The 22,836-nt window shown below is 44.4% G+C and overlaps 1 protein-coding gene across 3 annotated transcripts in view; it reads right to left on the bottom strand.

Annotated features, from left to right (window-relative positions):
- The window catches only part of LOC137412691 (uncharacterized), an 85,852-nt gene that overhangs the window by 55,626 nt on the left and 7,390 nt on the right, over positions 1-22,836 (bottom strand). For 2 of the 3 annotated variants that reach the window (XM_068097976.2, XM_078780868.1), the window contains exons 3-4: positions 6,122-6,338; positions 3,790-3,970 (exon numbers count right to left, since the gene is read on the bottom strand). In XM_068097976.2, coding sequence (XP_067954077.2) covers positions 3,790-3,970; positions 6,122-6,338 — 398 coding nt within the window. The remainder of the gene's footprint in view (positions 1-3,789; positions 3,971-6,121; positions 6,339-22,836) is intronic. The other variant, XM_068097977.2, reaches the window with a different exon arrangement.

The following is a 22,836-nucleotide window of genomic DNA, read 5'->3' as shown; positions in this document are numbered from 1 at the left end:
GCACAAGTACACTAAAATCTCAATTGCACAACAAACACCATATAATTCCTATGATGGTACCACCAGTTTCTTAACTCAATAACTCACGGTACTCAACGTGAGGGAAATGTAACACCCCCAAAGTCACTGTCACTGCACCAGGCCCAAAGTCGATCCACGCTCCAGTGATCACAAGAAAACAGGTCGTACTGAGACCAGAACCCAGGACGGCTGACAGTCGACACTGCCGAAGAGCCGCTGGGTGGGTGTCGGGCCGACGTCGGTCAGGCAAAAGTTCACCCAAAAGGCGACTGGGAATTCACACCTTCAGTTCCCCAGACAAGGACGCTGATATGAACGAGTAGCAGCTCCCAAACGGAGAACCACGAATTCGCAGGCAAAATCCACGACACACACGCGAACCCGGCTAACTGGTGGCGCGAGGTGAAATGGCTGGTGTGAGGCAAAATGGCGGACGGGCCCGTAATGGAGGCGTACCTGCTCTCCAATACTGATTCACTTTCGGAGCCAACCGCAAAACCCGTCACGCAGGTTTATCTGCCACAGCGATAACGACTGTCACAGGAATCCCTTTCCCAGGGAAACCAATATTCGCTCGTGACCAACGTTCGCCAGCGTCCGATCAATACCTCGAAGCAGATCGGCCTTTCTCTCCTGATCTCACTTGATCCGCTTCTTCTTCCTCCTCTTCCAGTTTCTCCTGATCCATTTCGTTTTTCTTTTAAAACACTAATTTTTACTTATGAAGCCAGTTATCTCCATTTCACTCAAACTATAACAATAATAGTACATGGAACTAAATATACTTCCAGTGGATGAAAACCACAAAGACAGAAGTGACAAATCCGTAACACCTGCACAGAGCCCTGACATCAACCCCATCGAACACCTTTGGGATGAAATGGAACACTGACTGCGAGCCATGCCTAATCACCCAACATCAGTGCCCGACCTCACTAATGCTCGTGGCTGAATGGAAGCAAATCCCCGCAGCAATGTTCCAACATCTGGTGGAAAGCCTTCCCAGAAGAGGCGAGGCTGTTATAGCAGCAACGGGAGGACCACCTCCATATTAATGCCCATGATTTTGGAATGCGATGTGTGATGTTCGGGTGTCCACATACTTTTGGTCATGTAGTGTACGTTTTAGAACTGTGTCATGATTGCGGCTCTTGGAAAAACATTTTTGTGCCCACGAAAAACCATGAATATGCGTGACACTGGGCCGCAAATGCAGACGCCGGTCGCAATTTATCAACCTCGAATACAGGGACCCCGCGAATGTTGGGACCACAAATGTCGGGGCCCGACTGTATTTGTGGCCTCGGTTCATTGCATAAAGAACAGACTTCAAATGTGAGCCGAATGACCTCAGTGTTTTAAAGTCTCCAATATTACACTTTTCTTTTTTTCCCAGAATAGAAAAAAAAAAAGAGTAGGAAACGAAAATTGATTTTGGTTGACCAAGTAAGTAAGTAGTGTTTTTTTTTTTTACATTAAAGGCCAGCTCTGGAGCACTCATTAAACGCGTTGCCGCAACTGGCAAAATAAGTCTTAAATCTAAGACAACTGAACCAGCTGACCAATACACCATATAGCAGGTAGGCCATAAACTAAACCATTTAATCCACTGTAATGTATAATTATAAGTTTCCTTTTAGACCGATCCGACGGAGGGTTCAATGGACGGGCGCCCTCTATAGATGCCGCCATAGTTGGGAGGCGTCCGCTTCATTCGGCTTGCTCTCCTGCGTTCAGATTACATGCAGTTACCGGTCTCAATTCACTTTGTCGAAAGAATATCGATACAAAATATATTTGTTTGTTAGATTCATCGGAGAAGATGGAATCGTGGACGATACGACCGCTCCACCGAGCTATACGACCGGTGAGGAGCCAGTGTGGCGGCCCGCGCGGAGGTGGACTCTGAGGGAAGAATCCATGCGGGGCGGCAGTGATACACCCGCCGTGACCTGGCCGTATGGAATAGTCAATGAAGCGATAAGGAGCCGGTGAGGCGGCCCACACGAAGGGACGGAGGCCCAGTCGCGTCTGCCAGACGAGTCGCGACCCTCGTGATCAAGGAACTTGGGGCTCGGCAGCGGCCACTCTGGGCCTAGCCGTAGTTGACAGGGGTGGCCGGCCCGGGTGGAGGTGGACTCTGAGGGAAGAATCTATGCTGGGCGGCTGTGGTACGGCCGCCAAGACCTGGCCGTATGGAGGAGTCGATGAAGGGACGGGCACCTAGTCGGGTCGGTCAGAGGAGTCGTTATCGTAGTGGTCGAGAAACTCGGGGCTAAGGCAGAAGGGGGCTCGGCATGGCGTAGCATAGGGTATGCGGTTACTAACAAAACAGGTTTGGTGCAGGTGGAAGTGGAAACCGGGTACCCCCAGGTGGCAGGTACCTTCAGGGCGGCATGGCCGTGTGCCTACGGCGCATGGCGATATCGCCGAAAACGGGGTTTGCATCGTGTGCCTTCAGGTGCCAGGTGTCCACGACCGCTCCACACGTATAGAGAAACACTTGAGAACGATCACGGACACTTTTTATGTACGATCGCGATGATAGTTGTGCTGGCGCAGCCAGCTGGAGTTGTTTGGATCGGGACGCCTCCCAGTAATGGTGGACGCAAGAGCGCCGCCTATCGGCGAAGGGGGCACGATTGTCCTTATCGGATTGGTCTATAGCTCAGGTGAGATAAAATGCACCTTAAATTTATCTTGGTTAATATTTCATAAAAAAAGAAAGTGAAAAAGTGATTTTTTAAAAATCACATGTAAAATTTATTTTAGATTTAATACTAGATATAAAATAGTGAAAAGACACACCTCAATTTTATCTTCGATTTGATATTACAGTATGTACATATGAAGTGAAAAAGTGCCAAAATCATGACCGAAACAAGCCATGAGCCTCCTTGGGATGATGTCAACATTTCCACATCCTTTCAAACCAAACTGCACCTTCTCCTGGAGGATTTGTGTTCAAGGCTGAGGTTTCCATCACAATATAAATCATTGACATCCCAGGAGCTTAGGAGCCTTTGATTGGTGATTACCCCAATCACAACTAATTTTCTTCCCACTGACCGCTGTTCAAAGCAGTAAGAAAGGAGGAAACAATTGCTTAAATGAAGCATCAGCCTTTTCTATATTCTTCTGAACATGAAAATAATTAATAAATGCCAATAAAAGGATCTTTCATCTCATATTAAATTAGGACTGCACTCGCTACGCCAGGATTGCTTTTACCTTTTGTATCCCACTGATATACGGCACTGATATCCCACACACATCTGCATCCGGACTTTAACCAAAATCTGATCTGCTTCTTCTCGTCACCTACCCATTTAATCCACCAAAGCCTTGTCATAATCCATCCACAATTGTAATATCATGCAAAATATCATTTTGGGCCCCATTTCTCAATAATGAAGAAACAAATTACAGCACCTGTATCTGCATCTTCAGCAAAATTGAATCAATTCGTCCTTGTCAAACCCAACCTGCCCTTCAAATCCCCCCCCCCCCCCCCCCCCATCTATCTGTCTCTGCCTCTGCCCACTGCTTGTTAATCTCTTTGCTTGTTTCGTCCAGTCGGCCCACCACCACACCGTCAGTGCTTTGCCTTCTACCCTTTGTCACCTCACTCTTACCTGAGCCAATATTTTGTTTTTCAAAAGTTAAAACTTTTTTTGATAAAATAAGAACTTTTTGAAAACCCCACATACAAATGCAGCTTCTTGTGCAAGGGGGAAAAAAAAAAAAAAAAGACTCGCTGGGCCATACCTGAGCTTGCTTCCCACACATATCACAGCCAACAAAAGGCTTCGCCAAACTAGTAACTGCGTTTTCCTTCATGGTGTTCTCTTCATGTCGGGCCAGGCAGCCAGAACTGCAGAACTCCAGGAAAGTGTCTCCATCTGGGGCTTGGGCAACAATAGCCTGTCCACCACCTGGCCACACCTCACTAGACACATATGAAGAATCCAAATTCAGTTTAGTTTGTCATTTATACATGGCAAATACACAAACGGTACAAGAGCAACTTCCATAAATAGCCCCGAGTGGGCTGACAGTCCTCTTTATGTTGTAGTTCAGACCCCTGCTGGATTTGGGGGTAACCCCCTGATGACCTGGGAGGGCCCCGATCTAAAATAAAAAATTTTTTAAGACCGAGTGATCCTACGGTCTACCGAGTTTCAGAGCGATTGGTTGGCAAATAAGGGACGAATAAAAAAGGGAAGAATAGGGGTCCAAATTTTTGGATAGGGGAGAGGGAGGAGTGGTGGGGGGGGGGGGGGGAGGGGTGGAACTACTTCCGAAAAAAATAGATATTGAAGAATTTTCATCAACATCAATGGAATTTCTCAGCCTGTATTTTAGTCTCACCACAGAGGGGTTGCAAGTCTATTGCAATGTGTGTGCTTGTGTGCAAGTTGCTTTCATTGGCTGCTACGTGGGTGGGTTTCAGGAGATGGAATGGAGACCTACCAGGTCTCAATGCATGATGTGCGCGTGGGCGTGTGTATGTCCACGTCTATATAGTTTCACTTAAAATATTTTCTCTCCGCTTCTCCGATTGATGCGAAACCTTAAACATAGGAGGCACTCGCAATAGAGAATATTGTATCGACATGATAATGCTGATGCCAAAGTTCACCTGGTATGGTAGCCATATTGGACTAAATAAAATAAATTGGACATCTCCAAAACCACTCGATGAAAAAAATTAAAACTTGGCATATAATGTCATCAAGTTCCCATTGGGTATATTAAGTGATAACAACGACATCGGTGAAGTGGTATTCCAGCCATAATTGATCAAATCGAAAACAAATCTGAAACAACTTCATACATCTGATCGACGACCGGATGCGAGTGAAGAATTCAATTGATGACATCAGTCACATGGTCTAAATGCCATGTCAGATTGCAAATAAAAATGTAAAACAATCTCCTTCCCTAGAACCGCTTCACAGATAGATGCGAAACTTACTACATATGATCGACTAGGCATGGGAAAATATAGTTTGAGATTTATTTCATATTCACCTTCATGGACGCAATTTCACCTTAACATGCACAAAAGAAGTCGTTCAATATCCCAATAATCAATCAACAATTAATAAAGCTACGGATAATGGCAATGTATGCGACATAATAGGGTGCATGGATAATATAGGTATATCGGCAATAGCAGTGGGTCATAATACTAGCTTGTTCAACAACAACAACAGGCATTTTAAGGCCATTTTCCCTGCAAGAGCGGGGGTTAGCCTTGCGGTCCCCATGACGATGTTCTCCATTTTGCCCTATTTTCTGCATCTCCCCTTGTTAACCCCCTTGCGCGCATTTCTTCTTCAACCATCTTTAGCCAAGTCTTTCTCGGTCTTCCCCGTCCTCTACTTCCTTCTACATTCATTCCCATCACTCTTTTCAACCAGTCACTTTCATCCTTCCTCAACACATGACCAAACCTTGTTCAGTTAACGATATTATTTTTGTCCAGAATGAGCATGCCAGGTGAGACTATGCGCTCTGCGAGTGTCGTTCAAGTCCATAACTTTGAGACATAATGCTATGTATCGTTTTTGCACCCATCTCTCAATGGTGAAGAATCACTTCAAAGATTCTAGTATCCGGATCCGGAAGATTGTAGTATCCGGATCTTCACGGAAATATAAACAATTTGCCCTCGTCACACTGCCTACCTGTCCACCAGGTTTTGCACGAATCTATCCATAACCTTTTGAGATGTCGTACTAGATATAGTTTTGACCCCATCTCTCAATGGTGAAGAATCACTTGAAAAATTATCTCATCCGGATCTTCACTAAAATCAAATCAATTAGTCTGTCACACATTCAACGAGTCCACCAAGTTTTGGCAGAGTCCGTCAATAACTTTTCGAGATATCCTAATCACAAACAGACAGACAAACAAAGGTGAAAACATAACCTCCGTCCAGCAGGTAATAATCAGGATCATTAATCAATGCATAAAACATCGCATCCAATGCCTATCACTCTTACATCGTTTGATATTTTGCTCTTTGGACGGTAATAAAACAGTAGAAATGGTTACTTATTTTACTCCTCTTTCCTCTCAAAAATCTCACCAATGACAGCAAGCACATAGTCTTGGTTGTGGCTGTGGCTGAGCCTGTGGTTGACCAAAGCATGCAATGAGGCAGGCAGTAGAGCAGAAGAGGCGCTGTGAGCCTTTACGCTGGAAAGCAGTCTGCCCACGTCGAAGAGCAGTCATGCACTGTGAACAGCGAACCCGTGCCTGCATTGCCCCCAAACGGGCACGAGGACTGGGTCGTTTTAAATCTGCTTCAGGACACAAAAAGTGGATGGGAAGGAAATAGATAAAACAATTAGAAGAGCGTAAAGAAAGAGGACGTTCATGGGAGGTCAGTGGTGAAAAAAAAATAAATGAGGAAGAGGGGACTTTCTTTAACCATCACCATGTGACAAACTCATTTTTTTTTCTTTATCTTGCACTCTGTCGTGCAAGGTCGACCCGCAACTGCTAATGTACATTTGTGGGACGTTTTGTATACATTTTTATGACTTGTACTTTTGTTGTTTCTTGCAATTTCAATATTGATATTCTCTACTTAAAGCTCGTACGTCAATGTTTTGCGTAAGAAAATTGTTTTTGAGGTTTTTAAAAAATAAATACAAAATTGAAAATAATAATAAATTTCATTCAATGAAAGGAAAAAATAGTTTAATATATAATGTTTCAAAAGGTCCATATTTCACATGAGGCAAACATTTATATAGTAAACAGGAAAAATTAAATACCCTATAAAATGAACAAATGTTGGAGAAACAAGATCGAGTTTATTAACCAAGAAGAGTACTTCATTGGACCTCCTTTAACCTTGATGACAGCTTCGCACCTCATGGGTGTGGATGAGATTAGATTCAGGTCGCATTCAACCTCAAACTTTCTCAATCGATACTCGCAAAGAGGTCTGAAGCTCAATCATGGTTCTTGGCACCTTTTCAGCCAAGTTTCTGCCTAAAGCTTTCCGGCAGTTTTCAGGCGGGTTGAGATGACACCCGCTTCCAAGCCAGGACTGCGTGTGTATTCGGACAGCATTATGCTGGTAACCCTTCACATTGGGAGAATAAGCATCAATCAATTTGAAGAAAAGTCGATTTGTTGTTAAGTTACAACGAGATGACAAACGTTCACCTTATTGAAATAAACTTCATAGCACTCACCACTATTACCCTGCAGCAGGGAGTGGAATCATGTTGGAAATGCATTTTCCAGTCATTCCAAAATGATCTTAGTTAGCAGACCTTAAATGGTATTTCAGGAAAAGGATGTAGTCCCAAGTATTCACAGTGCAGATAAAGATGAGGTGACCCCCACACGACAACAGCTGGAAATACAACCACACAATCTCCGGTACTGCAGATGGATGACAGACAGTATGCCTCATGATGGTCAAGGAGAAATTATTTTCCATTGCATCACCGAATGAACTGTTGCCCGTGTAAATATACAGGTGGAACTTCAAATCACCAGATGATATACAGTGCCTTCAGAAAGTATTCACACCCCTAGACCTTTTTCACTTTTTGTTGTGCTACAATCTGAATATAAAATGGATTAAATTGAGATTTTTTTTGTCACTGATCTACACATAATAAACAAGCATTCTGAGTATTGCGCTGCAATACATGTCCCCTACCGGCAGTCTGTCGTCCGGAAAACTGTTGGGGAAATTACACATATTGCACTGTGTGAATTATATAATTACCAACTCACGGTCTGAGGTAACTCGGCTAAAAATTATCCAATTTGCACCAAATAAAGTTTATGAATGGTTGCACAGACCTCTACTTCTCACTAAAAGTGGAAACAGAATGTAAATTGGAGTTAAAACAAGGAATATTAACAGCTTTGACTTACCGCACTCCAAATTATAGTCCGGAAAACTGTTGGGGAAATTACCAAAGTTCAAAGTGCCATAACTTTGTCAAAAATGATCGAAACGTCGTGAAGTTCGAACTTGATCTGTAACTTACCATGAGGAAACCATGTACCAAGTTTGAAATCATTAGCATTAAGAGTTTAGAAAAAAAGTCCGGAAAGCTGTTCTTTGCGTGACAGACAGACGGAGGGATGGAGTGCAAACCTATAGTCCCCTCCGGTGTACACCGATAGGGGACTAATAAGCCATAATGTCAAAGTGAAAAACATTTTTTTTTATTAAAGAAACTTTTACAAATAAATTAAAAAAGAAAAGCTGAAATGTCTTGCATCAATAAACATTCAACCACCTTGCTATGACAATCCAAATTGAGCTCAGGTGCATCCAATTTGCTTTGATAAACCTTGATGTCTCTTCAACTTGATTTGAGTCCACCTGTGGCCAATTCAATTGATTTGACATGATTTAGAAAGACACCTTTCCATACAAGGTCCCACAGTTGACAGTGCATGTCAGATCAGAAACACAACCATGAAGTCCAAGGAACTGTCCATAGAACTCAGAGGTAGAATTGTGAGGCAGCATCGATCTGCAGAAGGGCAGAAAACCATTTCTAGAGTGTTGAAAGATACATCATTAGGAAATGGAAATAATATTAAACTTCCTTGAGCTGGCCATCCGACTAAAACTGAGAAACCGGGCAAGAAGGACCTTGGTCAGAGAGGTGACCAAAAACCCAATGATCACTCTGACAGAACTAGGTTTCCTTGGCTGAGATGGGAGAACCTTCTGGAAGGCCAACAATCTCTGCAGCACTTCACAAATCCAGGCTTTCTGGAAGAGTGGCCAGACGAAAGCCCCTCCTTGAGAAAAATGCACATGACAGCAAGCCTGGAGTTTGCAAAAAGGCACATGAACGTCTCTGAGAGCATGAGGCAAAAGATTCTGTGATCTGATGAGACGAAAGTTGAACTCTTTGGCTACATCTCGCAGAAAACGAGCACAGCTCATCACCCATCTAACACCATCCCTAACGTGAACAATGATGTTGGCAGCATCATGCTTTGGGGATGCTTTTCAGTGGCAGGGACTGGTAGGCTTGCAAGGATAGATGGAATAACGAATGGATCCAACTACAGGCAAATCATTGAGGAGAATGTGCTTCAGAGTGCAATAGACCTTAGAATGTGTCGAAGATTTAATTTGCAACAGGACAATGCCAAGCATACAGCCACAGCAACACTGAAATGGCTTATAGCCCACTTAGGCATGCCATCCCCATTTTTTGGGGTTGTGGTGGAAAATGGCATTTGAAGCAAACAGGTATGGTGACACAAATCCACAAAACTATTTTATAATGTATGACTGTTCAGGCATTCAAGAATAGTCTTCCAAGACCCACAGCTGATCAGTTTATACTGCTTTGTCCTTGAGGCAGTGAAACTTCAATGTTCGATCTTCTGAAGTTGTGAAAGGCCTTTTTGTCGATTTACACTGCACATTTCCTCGGCCCTCTTCAGGATACAACAACGACAACATGCATTTTAAAGGCCATTTTCCCTGCTAGAGCGGGGGTTAGCCTTGCGGTCCCCATGACAATCTTCTCCATTTTGCCCTATTTTCTGCATCTCTCCTTGTTAACTGCCTTGTTTTTTTTTTTGTTTTTTTTCTCCTTGTTAACCCCCTTGCCCGCATTTCTTCTTCCACCATCTTTAGCCAAGTCTTTCTCGGTCTTCCCCGTCTTCTACTTCCTTCTACATTCATTTCCATCACTGTTCTCAACCAGTCACTTTCATCCTTCCTCAACACATGACCAAACCATCTCAACCTGTTCCTCTTCACAGCATCAATCACAGGCTCTATTCCCATCATCTTTCGCAATTCATCATTTGTCTTCCTCTCTCTCAACGATACTCCGCACATCCGTCGAACCATTCGCATTTCCACCCTTTCCAACCTTCGTTGCTGCTCTACGTTCATTACCCATGTCTCGCTCCCATAAATCATAACACTTCTCACACATGCAGCATACACCTTTCCCTTCAGCTTCAACGACACTCCCCTCATCATCAGCACGCCACTCAATTCCCGAAACTTCTTCCATGCACATCTCACTGGAGCAACTGTTGCCGAGTCTGATCCACCTTCTCCATTCAGCATGTCTCCGAGGTAGCAAAATGTCTTCACACCTTCCAGCTTCACGCCGTCTCCAAGATCCAACTCAACATTTCCTCCATCTGCAGCTCCTCTGTGCACACCTTACATTTGAATGTAGCTGCCACACTGGTTAATGACCCTCTCAGACCACTACATTTTTGATGAACCCACTCAGCGCACATTGTACATTCAATGGAGTTCACTCCGACACCCTTCCTGCACACAGCACAGGGCCACTTCCCAGTTCTTTCCACCTCACCACATGCTTTACCACTTGCCATCACCTTCGTCTTTCTGATATTCACCTTCAGACCTTTTGTCTCCATACATTCCTTCCACGTGTTCATCTTTTCCTTCAGTCCATCCATACTTTCCGCAATCAACACCAGATCATCTGCATACAACAACTCCCACGGTAAACCCTCCTTTACGTTCTGAGCCAGCACCTCCATCACAGCTACAAATAGTAGTGGACTTAGTACCGACCCCTGATGCACTCCCACCTTCACCTCAAACTCACCACTGTTCCCGTCCTTTGTCCTTACAGCTGTGCGCGCTCTTTTGTACATTGCCATCACTACTCTGATCAACCATTCCTCCACTCCTAACTTCCTCGATGCCCATGTCAATACTTTGCGTGGAACCCGATCGAATGCTTTCTCAAGATCAACAAACCCAAGAAACAACTTCTTCCTCTTCTCCATGTACTTCTCCTGCAACTGCCTCACAATGAAAAGCGCGTCTGTCGTTCCTCTTCCTGGCATAAATCTAAACTGCATTTCGTCGATCTTCACTTTCTTCCTTATCCTCCTCTCCAACACCCTTTCCAATACCTTCATTCCATGCTCCAATAACTTTATCGCTCGGTACGAGCCACACTCCAGAGGGTCACCTTTCCCCTTGTATAGAGGGACGAGGGTACTCAGTTCACAATCCACTGGAATGCGGCCTTCTTTCACCACCAGATTAGAGATCTCTGTCATTCTCTTCACACCCCAACTTCCTGCTGCCTTCAACATATCTCCCACAACTCCCGTCGGCCCTCCCGCTTTTCTACCCTTCATTGCTTTTATCGCTTCCTCAACTTCCTTCTCAGTTATCTTCTCTGCCGGTCCTAAAACTGGGTTACTCTCTATGTTGCCATCCCATTCATTCTCTGTATTAAACAGCATTTCCATATATCTTTTCCATCTTCCTTTAATTCCATCTGGGTCAACAACGATTTGTCCCACTTCATCCTTCAAGCAGCTCACCCCCATCACATCACACCTCTCTTTCGCTATCTGCTTTGCAATCCTGAATACTGCTTTCTGACCCTCTTCCGAATCCAAGCGTTCTCCGAACATTTTCCTACATGCCTCCTGCGCCTTTGCTACCTCTTTCTTTGCAGCCTTCCTGGCTGCCTTATAACTTTCATACTCTGCTGTTTCTGCTCCCGTACCCTTCGCCTTCTGCCACTCCTTGAACTTCTTCCTCTTCTCGTCAATCCTCTTTCCAACTTCATCATCCCACCACCATGTTTCCGAGTGCCTCGGTGGTCCTTTTGTCCATCCACATACCTCACCAACGGCTCCCAACAGACTAGCTTTCATTGACATCCAACCACTTTCAAGCTCAACCACATCATCCTCGACCCTACTCAGCCTCTCTTTTAATGCCTCCCTTACTGTCACCTCTTTCAACCTCCACACCTTCATTCTCGGTTGGTACTTTCAACCTCCCTCTTCAGGATCTGAGCCACAATTAAATCGGTGAATTTCCCTTTTGATTCAATTTGTCCCATACCAAGCCCATACTCACTCAAAGAATCGTCCATCAAATGCTGCAGTAATTGAACGAGTGCCTAAATACAGCAGGAGAAAATTTTATTTTCTAGATAAAGTTTTTCAAAAAATATATATACACTTCATCATACTTGTGGTTTTTATCACATGACCTGTGTAACAGACAACATGCAATTTACTTCAGTATACACAATAATTTGAAAGATACAATATTTTTCATACCACTGTGTACCTTAAAACATGTGTACTTTAGAATAAATGAGTCACGAGCGAAGAACCAGTCCATACGGATGGGTTATAATTGCCCCAGAATACGCAACTTTCAAAATGATGCAATCTGCCCCAGACTGCTCGGTGAGCATGCACAGAAACCCCGAGTAACAAAGTTAATTGGTACAGCCTGGACATCTTTCATGCCTCCCAGATAAGGAATGTAGAATGAAATGACGAAAAAAAAAAAACTTTTAAAGAAGCCAAAAGTAATTTGAAGCGCACCTGCAAGAAAGGGGCATATCTCTGCACAAATAAACAGTTAGAGACTGCCTGATCAACTCATCCAAAAAGTTGATATGATGCTGTCCATATTGAAAAGAAAATCTCCCGACAATATGGCCCCGTGAAAGGCTGAATGTTCGTCAATGGGCGTGTTCTAAAAAAAAACCTAAGTGCTTCTTAACACCATGCAATGGGTACGTCATATCTGGGTCTCGTCGATGCAAGTTAAAAATAATATTTACTATTAATCACGTTTGAGCAGAGCACAGGGTGGGGAGGGAGAGATGGGGGTTGTGCGAGAGTGGCATGGGCTGCATGTGCCATAATAAATATGTAATTCTGGTTGTTTCTGGTGCAACAAGAAAATTATACCTGATTTTACATCTATTGGTGAAAGGTGTGTGTGTGTGTGTGTGTGTGTGTGTGTGTGTGTGTGTGTGTGTGTGTGTGTTTTTAAAAAAATTTATTTATTTTTCTTGTTATAACCACAACCACCCCAATAAATGTATCAACAGTAAATGGTAAAAACCCATCTCCCTATTTGCACAACAGTAAATGGACCCACGGATATTTCTGGTATTTCCGATAATTCCTTTCAGTCCAATTTGCATTCAGGAACAGACCAATTATGGTTGATCCTCTTGAACTTGCCACTCTTTTGGCGAAATGGTGAAATGTTGTTTAAAAGACGATTTGAACTCATGATTACATGCCACAAAGGTCAAACAGCAGGTCAAAAGTGTCCGGCAAGCAGAACTGAGTCACTTAAACACTGTCCATCAAACTCTCTGCCTATGAAATCCAATGCCAACCCCACTCTTGGATTAGTGACTTCCTCCATTCTTGTAGCCAATGTGTGGCTCTCAACAGAACCCTTTCTTCACCCTCTGCCAAGACATCCCTCATCCTCAGGCAGTGGCCTCTTCCTTCACCTCAGAACTTGAAAAAAATAAAAACTGGTCAACACTTGCAACATGTCTTCCATTCCTGATAAATCACACACAATAACATGTTCTACCGACTCTTCTCCGACCTTGCACCCTCTGCTCTGTTTGTGCTCCAGCACTCAAAAATTCCTGCAGGATGCACGCAGTCCATCAGCATCCCCCTCCGAGTGAAACTGCCGGAATCCAGAACCACTGCTCACCTCCACTCATTTATTTCTCTTTCCCCGACAGTGGAATTGCCTTCCACACTCTCTTTGATCCAATTCTTCCCTCCAGGTCTTCAAGACAGCTGTTCACCACCATCTCAGATTACCCCCCATCCAAAGCCATGACCTTTTCGACACCTGTTAAACCACCACAACCACCACCACTCTTGTCAAAATTTTGCTTATGTATCCACGTTGTCCACCCCTCGTGTTTTCCTTTACCCCTCATCATTACCTGCACTCCTAGTTGTCCATCTCCATCTCCCTCCACACTGCTATTGGTGTTTCCCCTTTGCTATGTTTGTGTCCTGATCTGTCTGTTCTGTGTCCTTTTATTTCTATTTTTTTTGTTTTATATATATATATATATCCCCCCCCCCCACCCCCCCCAACAGAGTCGAGGCTCGTGTAAGAGCTAAAAAAAAGTCCTAGATCTTCCACGAGCCTAGACTATGTACAAAATACCTTTTACACCCCACAGGGTGCTTTCCCCAAACTGAAACACCATGACAAGCTATTTATACATGTTAACACAGTGTTTGGTCAAGGAGGAAAAACCCCCTTGGGAGGGGGGATATTATTAGTACAGTATTAATATCGTTTTGTAATAACATTAATATATTATTACCTTCGCAAAAGCGGAAGGTTATGTTTTGATCGCTGTGTATTTATTTGTATGTCTGTGTGTGTGTGTGTGTGTGTGTATGTTATTCGCATAACTCAAAAAGTATTCAACCGAATTGCATGAAATTTGGTGGGATGATTGGTTATTATACGGGACACATTTGATTAGATTTTGGGAGCAATCGGGTCAAAGGTCAAGGTCAAGGTCACGAAAAGGTCAAAATCGTATTTTTACCATAGCGCGGTCAATTTTTATCCAATTGGCATGCAACTAATGCCAAAATGTTCAGAATTCAATGCCCGATCTTGTGATATACGACATGACCCAGTGAAGACATTACCCTTGTTAGCGGTTGGGGGTCAAAGGTCAGGAGGGTCACGACCTTGCAAAATGTGCGTTTTTTGTCATAACTCGGTCAATTCTTATCCGATTTGCATGAAATCAGCACCAAACTGTTCACTGTTCTGTTCCCTACACTCCCATGCCAAGTACAGAACAGTAGCTGCGGCGAAGGTATGCGCTCTACCGAGTGCCCGTTCTAGTTAATAGTGTTATTACTTTTGTTATGGAAAGCGGCCTTGGAAAAACGCCACGATAAGCTATCTGTACACCTTAACAAGGATTTTGCCCAAGGTGGAGAACCCCCTTGCGGAGGGGGTGGGGGGAAATGAACTCGCTACAACCTCCATAGTGTGCCCTTTAGTCACCCTGTAAAGTTTTTTTTGAGATTGGATAAGTAACAACTGAATGTATAATGGTCAAAAAGAGACAAACACCAAATTGCATATTTAAGTATGATGACTGCCCAAAACCTTCCCAAGAGCACAACCACCTGCTTTCAACTCATTCCATCCAGTGGTTCAGGAGTTCATAAGTCAAACAAACAAATACACAAACAATGAATTGTCATATACAGGACATTCAGAAAGTATTCAGACCCCTTCACTTTTTTCACATTTTCTTATGTTGCAGCCTTATGCTGAAATCGTTTAAATTCATTTTCTCCCTCATCAATCTACACTCAATACCCCATAATGACAAAGGGAAAACAGGATTTTAGAAAGTTTTGCAAATTTAAAAAAAAGAAAAAACTGAGATATCACATTGACATAAGTATTCATACCCTTTGCTGTGACACTTGAAATTTAGCTCAGGTGCCTCCCATTTCTCTTGATCATCTTTGAGATGTTTCTACACCTTGATTGGAGTCCACCTGTGGTAAATTCAATTGATTGGACATGATTTGGAAAGGCACACACCTGTCTACATCAGGTCTCACAGCTGACAATGCATATCAGAGCAAAAACCAAGCCATGAGGTCGAAGGAACTGCCTGCAGAGCTCGGAGACAGGATTGTGTCGAGGTACAGATCTGGGGAAGCCTACCAAAAAAATTCTGCTGCATTGAAGGTTCCCAAGAGCACAGCAGCCTCCATAATTCTTAAATGGAAGAAGTTTGGAACAACCAGGACTCTTCCGAGAGCTGGCCGCCCGGCCAAACTGAGCAATCCGGGGAGAAGGGACTTGGTAAGGGAGGTGACCAGGAACCCGACGGTCACTCTGGCTGAGCTCCAGAGATCCTATGTGGAGCTGGGAGAAACTTCCAGAAGGACAACCATCACTGCAACACTCCATCGATCAGGGCTTTATGGCAGAGTGGCCAGACGGAAGCCTCTCCTCAGTGAAAGACACATGAAAGCCCGCTTGGAGTTTGCAAAAAAGCACCTAAAGAACTCTCAGACTGTGAGAAACAAGATTCTGTAGTCTGATGAAGCCAATATTGAACTGTTTGTGAAATGTGAAAAAAGTGAAGGGGTCTGAATACTTTCTGAATGCACTGTATACGAGTGACTCGTTTATTCCTTCCTCATTAAGTTGAAAGGCAGTGTGGGGTTAGGAGGGATGTAAATTTTTTAAACTTTCACTGTGATCGAAATTGATCTCGTGCAGCTGACGAATTCACCTATAATCTCCGGAAATATCATTCCATGTGACGATTTGGGCAGATTAAACTAGAACAGCACTCAGTAGAGCACAGAAATCCACCAGACTGAACAGCTTATGTTTTGTATTCCACCGATAGGCCGGATCTGCATCCGCACCTTAATAATAGCCATCAGTATAATCATCATATGCTTAAAATGTATAGTATCTCATTTGGTATCATGCATTTCTTCAGGTCAAATGTTGAGCTTTGCCTGCAGGTGGAGCTTTTCAAAAGCAGTGCCAGAAAGACAGCCGAGCACACAAACACCACACTTCACATTATATAAAAGACAAGCGAGGTACTCATGCTATGGATGGGTGGAAGGCGAAAATCTCAAAAAAAAAAAAGAAGAAAAAAAAAAAAAAAGGTGTTAATTCTTCCTTGACACACACAACACATCGCTGCCTACGCTACTGGTCATGAATATTAATGAGCCCTTTTCATGCATATTATTTGAACTACTTGGTGGGACGACCTTTCAGATAAATTATGTATGCAAGCAGTTTTTCAATATGTTTGTTATCATATTGTGGTACAGTATTTAAAAATAGATGGTATTCATAGAATACTTACCCTGCGCAATCAACTTGGTGTGAGCCAGCCCTTCTGTTTTAGGTTGGTTTTTTTTGTTTTTTTCCCCCTTTGTTTGACGCAATATGGCTGCCAGACCACGTGAGCGATGGCATAAAAAAATGTACATTCTCCAATATAATTGTTGCGTAGATCAGGTCACACTCAATACATTTCAAACTGATCAGACTAAGCGTTTCCCCTGTCGAAATACAACAACAAACAACATGCATTTTAAAAGGCCATTTTCCCTGCTAGAGTGGGGGTTAGCCTTGCGGTCCCCATGACAATCTTCTCCATTTTGCCCTATTTTCTGCATCTCTCCTTGTTAACCCCCTTGCCCGCATTTCTTCTTCCACCATCTTTAGCCAAGTCTTTCTCGGTCTTCCCCGTCTTCTACTTCCTTCTACATTCATTTCCATCACTCTTCTCAACCAGTCACTTTCATCCTTCCTCAACACATGACCAAACCATCTCAACCTGTTCCTCTTCACAGCATCAATCACAGGCTCTATTCCCATCAGCTTTCGCAATTCATCATTTGTCTTCCTCTCTCTCAACGATACTACGCACATCCGTCGAACCATTCGCATTTCCACCCTTTCCAACCTTCGTTGCTGCTCTACGTTCATTACCCATGTCTCGCTCCCATAAATCATAACACTTCTCACACATGCAGCATACACCTTTCCCTTCAGCTTCAACGACACTCCCCTCATCATCAGCACGCCACTCAATTCCCGAAACTTCTTCCATGCACATCTCACTCGAGCAACCGTTGCCGAGTCTGATCCACCTTCTCCATTCAGCATGTCTCCGAGGTAGCAAAATGTTTTCACACCTTCCAGCTTCACACCGTCTCCAAGATCCAACTCAACATTTCCTCCATCTGCAGCTCCCTCTGTGCACACCTTACATTTGAATGTAGCTGCCACACTGGTTAATGACCCTCTCAGACCACTACATTTTTGATGAACCCACTCAGCGCACATTGTACACTGAATGGAGTTCACTCCGACACCCTTCCTACACACAGCACAGGGCCACTTCCCAGTTCTTTCCACCTCACCACATGCTTTACCACTTGCCATCACCTTCGTCTTTCCGATATTCACCTTCAGACCTTTTGTCTCCATACATTCCTTCCATGTGTTCATCTTTTCCTTCAGTCCATCCATACTTTCCGCAATCAACACCAGATCATCTGCATACAACAACTCCCATGGTAAACCCTCCTTCACGTTCTGAGCCAGCACCTCCATCACAGCTACAAATAGTAGTGGACTTAGTACCGACCCCTGATGCACTCCCACCTTCACCTCAAACTCACCACTGTTCCCGTCCTTCGTCCTTACAGCTGTGTACATTTTGTACATTGTACATTGCCATCATTGTACATACATTGCTCTTTTGTACATTGCCATCACTACTCTGATCAACCATTCCTCCACTCCTAACTTCCTCAATGCCCATGTCAATACTTTGCGTGGAACCCGATCGAATGCTTTCTCCAGATCAACAAACCCAAGAAACAACTTCTTCCTCTTCTCCATGTACTTCTCCTGCAACTGCCTCACAATGAAAAGCACGTGTCGTTCCTCTTCCTGGCATAAATCCAAACTGCATTTCGTCGATCTTCACTTTCTTCCTTATCCTCCTCTCCAACACCCTTTCCAATACCTTCATTCCATGCTCCAATAACTTTATCGCTCGGTACGAGCCACACTCCAGAGGGTCACCTTTCCCCTTGTATAGAGGGATGAGGGTACTCAGTTCCCAATCCACTGGAATGCGGCCTTCTTTCACCACCAGATTACAGATCTCTGTCATTCTCTTCACACCCCAACTTCCTGCTGCCTTCAACATATCTCCCACAACTCCCGTCGGCCCTCCCGCTTTTCTACCCTTCATTGCTTTTATCGCTTCCTCAACTTCCTTCTCAGTTATCTTCTCTGCCGGTCCTAAAACTGGGTTACTCTCTATGTTGCCATCCCATTCATTCTCTGTATTCAACAGCATTTCCATATATCCATCTTCCTTTAATTCCATCTGGGTCGACAACGATTTGTCCCACTTCATCCTTCAAGCAGCTCACCCCCATCACATCACACCTCTCTTTCGCTATCTGCTTTGCAATCCTGAATACCGCTCTCTGACCCTCTTCCGAATCCAAGCGTTCTCCGAACATTTTCCTACATGCCTCCTGCGCCTTTGCTACCTCTTTCTTTGCAGCCTTCCTGGCTGCCTTATAACTTTCATGCTCTGCTGTTTCTGCTCCCGTACCCTACGCCTTCTGCCACTCCTTGAACTTCTTCCTCTTCTCGTCATTCCTCTTTCCAACTTCATCATCCCACCACCATGTTTCCGAGTGCCTCGGTGGTCCTTTTGTCCATCCACATACCTCACCAACGGCTCCCAACAGACTAGCTTTCATTGACATCCAACCACTTTCAAGCTCAACCACATCATCCTTGACCCTACTCAGCCTCTCTTTTAATGCCTCCCTTACTGTCACCTCTTTCAACCTCCACACCTTCATTCTCGGTTGGTACTTCACCCGCCGAGCTCTCCTCGCACCTTTCACCCTTACGTCGCAGACAACCAAGTGGTGCTGTGAAACAGCCTCCTCCCCCGGGATCACCTTTGTGTCTCGGAGGTGCCCCCTATCTCGCCTACGCACCATCAGGTAGTCAACGGTTGTCGTCGACCCACCTGACGTGTATGTAACAAGCTTATTATCCTCTTTCTGGAACTGAGTATTACAAATCAACAAATCAGCTCCATCAGCAAGCTCCAAAATCCTTTCACCTTCTCCATTTCTCACACCATATCCGTAACCCCCATGAACTCCGTCAAAACCATCCATACTCCTTCCCACATGTCCATCTAGGTCTACTCCTACCACAACAACTTCCTCATCTTTCACGTTTTCCATCAGCTTCTATATCGCACACCAGAACTTGCCCTTCTCTTCATCGCTCCGACCAACCTGCGGAGCATATCCCGAGATGACGTTCACCAAGAGCTTTCCAATCATCATTTTCACCATCATCAACCTATCACTCACTCTAGTCACACTCACCACACTGTCTACAAACACCTCAGAAAACAGGACACCAATGTCATGCATGCCCTCCGTCATGCATAGATTATACCCCACAAGGTACAACTGTCTCATGACCAATGTCATGCACTTGGTTGTCTGCAACGTAAGGGTGAAAGGTGCGAGGAGAGCTCGGCGGGTGAAGTACCAACCGAGAATGAAGGTGTGGAGGTTGAAAGAGGTGACAGTAAGGGAGGCATTAAAAGAGAGGCTGAGTAGGGTAGAGGATGATGTGGTTGAGCTTGAAAGTGGTTGGATGTCAATGGAAGCTAGTCTGTTGGGAGCCGTTGGTGAGGTATGTGGATGGACAAAAGGACCACCGAGGCACTCGGAAACATGGTGGTGGGATGATGAAGTTGGAAAGAGGATTGACGAGAAGAGGAAGAAGTTCAAGGAGTGGCAGAAGGCGAAGGGTACGGGAGCAGAAACAGCAGAGCATGAAAGTTATAAGGCAGCCAGGAAGGCTGCAAAGAAAGAGGTAGCAAAGGCGCAGGAGGCATGTAGGAAAATGTTCGGAGAACGCTTGGATTCGGAAGAGGGTCAGAGAGCGGTATTCAGGATTGCAAAGCAGATAGCGAAAGAGAGGTGTGATGTGATGGGGGTGAGCTGCTTGAAGGATGAAGTGGGACAAATCGTTGTCGACCCAGATGGAATTAAAGGAAGATGGAAAAGATATATGGAAATGCTGTTGAATACAGAGAATGAATGGGATGGCAACATAGAGAGTAACCCAGTTTTAGGACCGGCAGAGAAGATAACTGAGAAGGAAGTTGAGGAAGCGATAAAAGCAATGAAGGGTAGAAAAGCGGGAGGGCCGACGGGAGTTGTGGGAGATATGTTGAAGGCAGCAGGAAGTTGGGGTGTGAAGAGAATGACAGAGATCTGTAATCTGGTGGTGAAAGAAGGCCGCATTCCAGTGGTTTGGGAACTGAGTACCCTCGTCCCTCTATACAAGGGGAAAGGTGACCCTCTGGAGTGTGGCTCGTACCGAGCGATAAAGTTATTGGAGCATGGAATGAAGGTATTGGAAAGGGTGTTGGAGAGGAGGATAAGGAATAAAGTGAAGATCGACGAAATGCAGTTTGGATTTATGCCAGGAAGAGGAACGACAGACGCGCTTTTCATTGTGAGGCAGTTGCAGGAGAAGTACATGGAGAATAGGAAGAAGTTGTTTCTTGGGTTTGTTGATCTGGAGAAAGCATTCGATCGGGTTCCACGCAAAGTATTGACATGGGCATTGAGGAAGTTAGGAGTGGAGGAATGGTTGATCAGAGTAGTGATGGCAATGTACAAAAGAGCGCGCACAGCTGTAAGGACGAAGGACGGGAACAGTGGTGAGTTTGAGGTGAAGGTGGGAGTGCATCAGGGGTCGGTACTAAGTCCACTACTATTTGTAGCTGTGATGGAGGTGCTGGCTCAGAACGTAAAGGAGGGTTTACCGTGGGAGTTGTTGTATGCAGATGATCTGGTGTTGATTGCGGAAAGTATGGATGGACGGAAGGAAAAGATGGACACGTGGAAGGAATGTATGGAGACAAAAGGTCTGAAGGTGAATATCGGAAAGACGAAGGTGATGGCAAGTGGTAAAGCATGTGGTGAGGTGGAAAGAACTGGGAAGTGGCCCTGTGCTGTGTGTAGGAAGGGTGTCGGAGTGAACTCCATTCAGTGTACAATGTGCGCTGAGTGGGTTCATCAAAAATGTAGTGGTCTGAGAGGGTCATTAACCAGTGTGGCAGCTACATTCAAATGTAAGGTGTGCACAGAGGGAGCTGCAGATGGAGGAAATGTTGAGTTGGATCTTGGAGACGGCGTGAAGCTGGAAGGTGTGAAAACATTTTGCTATCTCGGAGACATGCTGAATGGAGAAGGTGGATCAGACTCGGCAACGGTTGCTCGAGTGAGATGTGCATGGAAGAAGTTTCGGGAATTGAGTGGCGCGCTGATGATGAGGGGAGTGTCGTTGAAGCTGAAGGGAAAGGTGTATGCTGCATGTGTGAGAAGTGTTATGATTTATGGGAGCGAGACATGGGTAATGAATGTAGAGCAGCAACGAAGGTTGGAAAGGGTGGAAATGCGAATGGTTCGACGGATGTGCGGAGTATCGTTGAGAGAGAGGAAGACAAATGATGAATTGCGAAAGATGATGGGAATAGAGCCTGTGATTGATGCTGTGAAGAGGAACAGGTTGAGATGGTTTGGTCATGTGTTGAGGAAGGATGAAAGTGACTGGTTGAGAAGAGTGATGGAAATGAATGTAGAAGGAAGTAGAAGACGGGGAAGACCGAGAAAGACTTGGCTAAAGATGGTGGAAGAAGAAATGCGGGCAAGGGGGTTAACAAGGAGAGATGCAGAAAATAGGGCAAAATGGAGAAGATTGTCATGGGGACCGCAAGGCTAACCCCCGCTCTAGCAGGGAAAATGGCCTTTAAAATGCATGTTGTTGTGTGTTGTTGCTAATGCTGTATATAACATTAAACTAAGAAATTTGGAGGAATCCCAAAACCCGTGAGGTAAGTTTTACTTACAGAACTGACAGAATATCTACTGTAATCTAGATTATACCCCACAAGGGTTGGGTACGTACCGTTTTGTTGGAAAAGACGTAACGCCGATGCTTTCGATATTTCATGGTCATTTTAACAATCGGTTTGTTTGTGTTTCACACAGAATGAAAAACGTAAAGGTAGAGCATGGCGATTCTGATATATGACAGGTTCGACTATATCTTCGGCATGAACGGCATATAAATCAAAATGGCGGTGTGTGGAGAGTTAGCCGCTGTACCGCCGTAATGACATCAGACGTAATCACATCACCATGTCATGTGACCAGATCCTCAGCTCTGATTGGTATACATTTGAGGGCACACACATACATACATACATACAGACGGCCAAACTGTTCTAGACGGCTTTGCCCTTTGGGCTACACCGTAAAAATAAAGCTGCATATTTCAGATGTCCATTACGTGAAAATATAAACGAGGGATATAATACTACTTGA

Source organism: Myxine glutinosa, chromosome 6 (assembly GCF_964187855.1).
Source record: "Myxine glutinosa chromosome 6, kmMyxGlut1.1, whole genome shotgun sequence".
In the NCBI taxonomy this organism is placed as follows: Eukaryota; Metazoa; Chordata; class Myxini; order Myxiniformes; family Myxinidae; genus Myxine; species Myxine glutinosa.
Note: the sequence above shows the minus strand (reverse complement) of the source record. Positions and strands in the feature narration are given on the sequence as shown.